The 7,961-nt window shown below is 35.4% G+C and overlaps 1 protein-coding gene across 1 annotated transcript in view; it reads right to left on the bottom strand.

Annotated features, from left to right (window-relative positions):
• Positions 1-7,162, bottom strand: part of b3gntl1 (UDP-GlcNAc:betaGal beta-1,3-N-acetylglucosaminyltransferase-like 1) — a 26,628-nt gene extending 19,466 nt beyond the window's left edge. The window contains exon 1 of the mRNA XM_084106376.1: positions 6,858-7,162. Coding sequence (XP_083962502.1) covers positions 6,858-6,971 — 114 coding nt within the window. The 5' untranslated portion in view covers positions 6,972-7,162. The remainder of the gene's footprint in view (positions 1-6,857) is intronic.
• Between the last annotated feature and the right edge of the window lie 799 nt (positions 7,163-7,961).

The following is a 7,961-nucleotide window of genomic DNA, read 5'->3' on the forward strand; positions in this document are numbered from 1 at the left end:
TGCTGAAGTAAACAAGCAACGTAGACAATTTGACGAAGTCAAGAGAAAGCTACGATCTAAGGGCCTGCTGTATGGATTCATCTTCCCAGCAGCGCGTCTTCGGGTGACTGTTAATGGCCGATCTCACGTCTTTCAAACACCATCCGAAGTTGACAACTTTCTAACGAATTTATGATATGGTGACATTATTTCAACGACGGGAATATGTGAATAACGGACGATCAATCTAAATGACATTCTGTATTGGGGACAAGGTAAAACCAGCGGAGCTCAGGTTTGAAGCGACAGGTGTTCTCTTTGGTGTGTGTGTTGTTGTTGTTTTTTTGGTAGACCCAGTTAGATGGGGGAAGTTAGAAGTAAAGTAGTGTGTGGACAGGGATGGGCAGTATTTCAGATACATGTATTTAAAATACGTATTTGAAATACAAAATACTATTTTGTATTTTGTATTTTAAAGCCTTTGGAAAAAATCAAATGTAATTTGTATTTAAATACATTTAAGATGAGTATTTTTGTATTTTCAAAATACATAAAATACTTTTTGCCAGTCAACCTCTTTATCAGGGTATTGATTTTGTGCATCAACTAGTTCAGACATTCACTAGCTCAGCATTGGATCAGCGATTTCTTTTTTTTGGGGGGGAATAAAGTGAGAATGTCATGATCAATTCTACTCGTTGATTAAAGTTAAAATAGTGCATTATTCACTTCAGTTAACATGAAAGAATAAAAGAGCTCAGACAAGTGGGAAAATAGCGTTAGCCAATCAGTCTTGACCGGTTGTTGATTTTGATCTAGCTTGTCAAATGTGTTTAAAGCATCACTGCATGTTAGGGCTGGTGAATGACACTACATATTATAGCGATGATATAAAGTGTGAATTGATGGAACTTTTTCTAAATCGTTTACATAGATGGGCCTGTTTGTGGGATAAGCAAATTTATCCGTGCAGCTTTTAGTGGAAAGGAATTATTGGAACGTTGGAGTGGAAAAACAAACACTGATGAATGATACTCCACAAACATCTTCAGCTTTTAGTTTTATTGTACATAAAAAATAATAATAATAGAGGGGTAAATAGTGTCAAATTAATCTAAATTAATTCTAATTTTAATTTTAGATACACTTTCTAATTTTAATAAACTTATAGAAACAAATAAACTTTACATAAAATAAACATAAAATTACTTAAAAAGCATTGGACTACCTGCAAAAAAAAAAAAAAAAGAGTTTGAAATTCAGTTTATTCTGTGGAATCAAAACTGATATTGAGAATTGTGAAACCATGATATTGTTACTGTGAAGTAAAATTGAGATTTTGATCATATCGCCCATCCATATTCTTTGCTATAGCAGAAAAGGTTCCCACAGTTTTACATACAGTATGAAGTTTTTAATAGTGTTCACCACAAATAATAGACTACATTGTAACCAGAAATAAGTATATAAATGGCTGCTATTTTGAATAAGTTTATTTGTAATTGCCAGAAAGAAAGAAAGAAAGAAAGAAAGAAAGGGCAGAGATGTGGTTAGGAATGTAAGGTCAGTAGGCCTGTGTAGTTTCTTCATTCACTGTGACCTATGCCTGCACTGGATGGCCAATTTCACATGTATTTTGTGTATTTTCAAAATACAAAATACTGTATTTGTATTTAAATACATTTTTTCACACAGTATTTTGTATTTGTATTTTAAATACATTTCCATGTATTTATGCCCATCTCTGTGTGTGGATTTGCTGGTGGTTCTCGGCAATACACAGTTGTGATGCTAAAGTGTTTTTATTTGATGTTTCTAATTGTGTTGGTTTTTAATTGTATGTTTTATTGCTGCAAGGTACAGGTGATTTTCTGTTTCAAAACGAGGGAGAGTCTTGGATTATCTCATAAAATAAAATATGGCAGAGATTAGAGAGGTTAAATTCGTCTCATGGAACTGTAGGGGGCTGCATACTCTTACTAAAATTAAACAAGTGATGACTAGGATAAAGCAGCTACAATCTAAAATAGTTTTTCTCCAGGAAACACATTTAATGTCAAAAGATATATGTAGAATGCACAATAGATGGCCTGGTCAAGTGTTTTCAGCTTCATTTAGCTCTCAAGCAAGAGGAGTTATTACAATGATCCATAAATAAATTCCTTTTCAAACAGCTAAGACAATACAGGATCCTTCAGGGAGATATTTAATTGTTCAAGGGACTTTACTATTTGAATCACTAATTCTTGACAATATTTATGGCCCAAATGAGGACATCCCAAAATGTTATAGTAAACTCTTTCTGACTTTATCCAGCCTTTCTGGGTCGTATGTGGTTGGTGGGGATTTCAATTGTACATTGGATCCAATTAGAGATCGCTCCTCTGGCTGTGATCAGTCACATAGACAGACTAGAAAGACCCTTCATTATTTTATAAAGGACTTAAATCTATCAGAAATTTGGAGACAATTACATCCTAAGGATATTCAGTACTCTTGCTTCTCTAGAACACACCAATCCTATTCCAGAATTTACTATTTTCTAATTTCAGCAACAATTTTGTCATATATTAATGATTGCTTTTATGATACAATAGTAGTTTCAGACCACGCCCCTATAATATTCACTTATTCTGACCCTAGGCTTTTAAGTAACCCTCCAAAATGGAGATTTCATCCTAAATGGCTCCTAGACGAAAAACTTTGTGATTATATCACACGGCAGATAGAAATGTATTTTGATATTAATACAACGCAAACCTCAGCCTGTATCAGATGGGAAGCTTTTAAAGTTTTCATTAGAGGTGTTCTTATAAGCGTTACAAGCAATAAATCAAAAAGCTACAAAAAAGAATTGACTACACTTGACACAAAAATTAAACTTCTTGAAAAAAATCATCACATAAAGACGATTTAACCATTCATCAAGAACTGTTAACTCTCAGAACTAAATACAATGAAGTATCCGGCTGCCAGCCTTATGATGTTAAGACAAAATTATTATGACCAAGGTGAAAAAGCTGGAAAACTGCTAGCCTGGAGAATTAAACAAAATCAATCTGAAAGAACAATAAATTCAATTGAAGATCACAAGTGACCCGGTTAAAATAAACGATACTTTTAAATGCTTTTTTGAGACTTTATACACCTCTGAATATTCAAATAATGGTGCGCAAACAGCCTTTCTGGATAGTTTATCCATACCTATCATTCCTGAAGAGGCAAAAATGTCTCTGGACAAGGATATAACGGAACAAGAAATCATGGAGGCTATCGATAGTTTAACAGCGGGTCGAGCACCGGGGCCAGATGGTCTTAATGTAGACTTTTACAAAAAATGTAAAATAAAATTGGTTCAACTGGTTTGAAGAATCTTTTGGAAATGGTGTGCTCCCAGACTCCTTAAGAAATGCTCTCATTACGTTACTTCCTAAACCTAATAAAATAAATACCAAATGCGAATCATACCGGCCGATTTCATTACTTAATACTAGGGTTGCAAAGGGTCGGAAAGTTTCCGGTAAATTTCCATGGGAAGTTAAGCTGGGGAATTTTGGAAATATTCATTACCACGGCAACCGCTTGCGCGTCCACTCTGAAAGTAACTGTACACATAAGAGACGGGTAGATACATTATTCAAGGTTATTTCTATTCGTTAGAATATTGATATATGAACTTGTTGTCAAGTAAGCCCCGTTGCGAGCATGTGTGTCTCTCTAAACTTTCAGTGTGCTGCACTGCTCTAGTTGACTTCTGCACCTTCCCCCCCGAAAATATCACGTTCATTTTGAAAATGTAATTCCTTTTGTGGATCCTCTTGGTCTTTCTTCATGTTTCTTTGACAAATATCAGTGTCTCAGTCTCACGCACGCTGCACGCGAGTTAACCACGCCTACTTATTTAAATGTCGCGGTATACACGGAATAAAAAAATCTGTTACGCTTTACATTTTCTTCCGCGGTAACGATATATACCGTCATACCGCCCAGCCCTACTTATATGGTAAATAAAGTTATGCTAGCTTATTTAGCATCTAACTTATCAGCTTGCTATCTACTAGATGAATTGTATGTGATACTTGCAATTTAAACATTTAATAAATATATTTCCCCATAATATCATCAAAACTTACTTCACTTTGTTTAGTCCACAGGCTCAAATGTGTGCCTTCAATAGTCTTGTGCTTTGGGCTTCTGTACATGTGATGGAGGCATGCACAGTGCCAGTAGGGGGTGTGGTCTCAATAGCCATGCAGTAAGCAGTGTGCTGTGTGCATGTGATTGAGCAATGACATGGATATTCAAGTGTATTTGAATGGCATCTGTTTGTTTTAGTCAAGATTTTGCTAAAATATACTTTCCTCTGAAGAGCCAACCTTCAACTTTGAAAATTCCCAGTTTATTCCCGTTTATTCCCATAGATTCCTGTAAATTCCATTAAATTCCCATTAATTCCCATGGAAAGTTTCCATCTTTGAAAATTCCCCGAATTTTGCAACCCTACTTAATACAGATGTTAAGATATTGAGTAAAATTCTGGCAAGGAGGTTGGGGGGACTTTTACCCGATGTAATTTATCGAGACCAAAACGGATTTATTAAGGGTAGGCAAGGTCTTCACAATGTTAGGACTTTGCTTAACACTTTATATCTTAAAAAGGGAGCTTCGGATACGGCCATTCTATCCCTGGACGCTGAGGTCCTGAAAAGATTTGGGTTTGGGGAATTTTTTTGTAAATGGATTGAGATACTTTACACGCCTCCTATGGCTGAAGTACTTACTAATAGTATAGTTTCCAGGACAGTTAATATTCAAAGGGGCACTCATCAAGGGTGCCCCCATCACCTCTTCTTTTTGTCTTAGCAATCGAGCCACTTGCCATAGCAGTAAGGTCTCATGGTAACATACAGGACATCAGATTGAACACCACAGATATAAGTATTTCTTTATACGCAGACGATGTCATATTATACCTAACAGATTTGGCTCACTCCATACCTTCCCTAATAAAACGTCTTTCAACTTTTGGTAACTTCTCTGGCTATAAAGTCAATCAATCTAAATCTTATATTCTTTTATTGAATGAGGATGATAGTCAATAATATATCTTTGGTAAATTACCAACCCCTTTTAAATGACATCTCCAAATTGATAGACAGATGGAGAACTCTACCTATATCGTTAATTGGACGAATTAACGCAATAAAAATGACTGTATTACCAAAAATATTGTACCTCTTTCAAAACATTCCTGTGTCCTCCATCCTCCTTTTTTACGCCACTTCGGAAACTATTCACTGATTTCATCTGGAATAATAAATGAGCGCGTGTTCGTCTGTCATTGTTATATTTACCATACAATAAAGGTGGTCTTCAGTTTCCTAATTTACAGTGGTATTATTGGGCAGCACAATTGCGTTCTACTTTACTCCCCAATCTAAAGGTTTAATATCGATGTTTTATAAGTTGTTAAAGTCATACTCTAAAGAATCTTCAGAATCCAAATTGTTCTTGTTGAGTTAAAATGAACATATCCTTAGATATATGGGAAAATATATGTATGAATGCCCAATCGCAAACTATTAACAGTAATCTCAAATTAATACAGTACAACTGGATTATGAGAATGTATTTTACTCCAGTTAGGTTAAATAAAATTAATCAGAATTTTCCAGATACATGCATTAAATGCTCAACTGATAAAGGCACATTGTTGCACTGCATGTGGATTTGTCCTAAGGTGCAGGAGTTCTGGAAAGAGGTAATTTTACTCATTTCTCAGATAGTATCTGTCAATCTCCCAATGAGACCAGAAGTTTTTATTTTGGGGATTTTTCCTGACAATTTGGTACATTGTAGAAGCACTCGTAGATTCATTGACGTGTGTACTTCAAGCAAAGCGTTTAATAGCTATGTATTGGAAGAAAGTGGAAAAGTCACCTATTGTACAGTAGATCAATAATATGTCCTTTTGTTTGTCGATGGAAAAGATTACATACATTTTGAAAGGTAAATTGTCTTTTTTTAAGACTATTTGGAAACCTTTTATATCCTTTATTTCAAATTCTGATTTCAGTAATATAATGAATGAGGTAGAAATAGATAATGTAACTTGAGTCTCAACCTATTTTCACTCGCATGTTATTACTAGTAAATTATTAGTCATTTAATCATTGACTATTTTTCCTAAATTACCCCCTCTCATATCATGATTTGCTTCTCTTGTATGCATGATTACTTCCAACTCTTCTTAATGTGTAGCTATCCTAATTGACCTGTGCTTGTTTTTTTATTTATTTAATTATTTATTTATTTTATAAATTTTTTTTTTTTTTTCGTTTTCCTTTTTCTTGTTTTCCTCCCTTTTTAATTTACTTTACTTTAATTATTATTATGTAAAAGAGATCCAACTTTTTAATGTACAATATTGTTGTATTATACTGGCATAAGTTGTATCTCAATAAACAAAGTATAAAAAATAAAAAAAAAGGTACATTTTCAGAAGCATTTTCAGAAAATTTAAAACTGATTTGCAATCGGGGTTGAATAATTTTGCTTACAACTGAAATATAGAAAACACCAGTATATAAATTGAACAGAATAGAGCACATCAGACTATAACAGAACACCATGGAATAGAATAGTCTTATTTCTGGCATGTATTGGCATTTTATTTCAATACCAGAGGTATTGTTTTAATATTTGAAGGTTCCTTAAATACTAACAAACCGCAATGTATGAACTATTTTGCATGCACAGAGACGTATTACAATAAAAGACATTTCTTGATGTTTGTGTATTCCTGCTTGTCACTGATATTGATATTTTGCTGTCTACTGTTTGTTATGATACTGCGATTCGAGACTCGAGTAACTCACCACTGCAACACTGTCGCCCTCTGCTGGTTCACTGCGGTCATGTGACCATGTGCGCGTGCACGGCCGCTTTGCCTCGTGCTCGGACTCTCCACTGGACCTCTGAGTGCCGCTCATCTCTCTCTCTCTCTCTCACACACACACTCACAAACACGCGAGTATCTGTGCTCCAGTATATGTGCTTACACTGATGATCTTCAATCTGGGCTCATTCCGCTCTCAGTGTTATAAATCCCCGTAATAAGCTCTGTTTTGGTTCTTCGCTCACTCTCGCGCGTGTGTTGATGAGCGCATGCGCACAGACCAGTTCCGCGTCAGGGCGAGAGCGGCAAGATGATTGGCCGAGAGAAAACGCGGACGGGCATTTGATTGGACTGAAACGCTGTCGCTCAGCGAGCGCAGCTGTGATTGGACGAGTGAGGCGGCAACACCACACGTGACCATCTCGAAAAGTACACAAAAGTAATAATTATTAATTACTAATTAACCCGAATAATAATAAAAAACGAAGTAATAAAACCATATAATTAATATAAATAAATATTAAGTAAAATAATAAATAAATATTATATTAATACAAAAATAGAGTCATTTTTGCAGCATTAATCATATGCAGGAGCTGCTGACGTGTGTAGACCTGCATCTGTCGTCACCAGAGGGTTGTTCCATAAAAGACGCTTAGAAAAGCGGGGGTTAAACTCCAAAACCGGACTTGAATGAGCCTAACAAATAAGTTGGGGCTAAAGTGGTTCCATAAAAGGTAATTGAAGTTCACGTAATCTCACTAATTTGATCCAGGTTTATCAAGTCTAGATAATTGCGTGTGCACGCGTTTTTGAAGCAGCCCTAGAGGTCGATCGTGGATCAAATCAAACAGCGTATATTTTATGCTGTTTTTTCCCCCCTCAGTGCAAAACTTACATTTTACAGTTATATTCTCCATCTGTAAATGTTAGAAAGTCATGCAAATGTATCCATTTTGCTGCTAATCTTCATATTGAACGAGCGCTGCTGCGCGCATGCGCGCCAAATAGGAGCGCAATAATTAAATATACATTTTGCTTGGAAAATTAATACGCGATATTTTATAACACTAGAAATATCTTC

This window comes from Abramis brama (genome assembly GCF_963993115.1).
Source record: "Abramis brama genome assembly, chromosome: 2".
NCBI classification, from domain to species: domain Eukaryota; kingdom Metazoa; phylum Chordata; class Actinopteri; order Cypriniformes; family Leuciscidae; genus Abramis; species Abramis brama.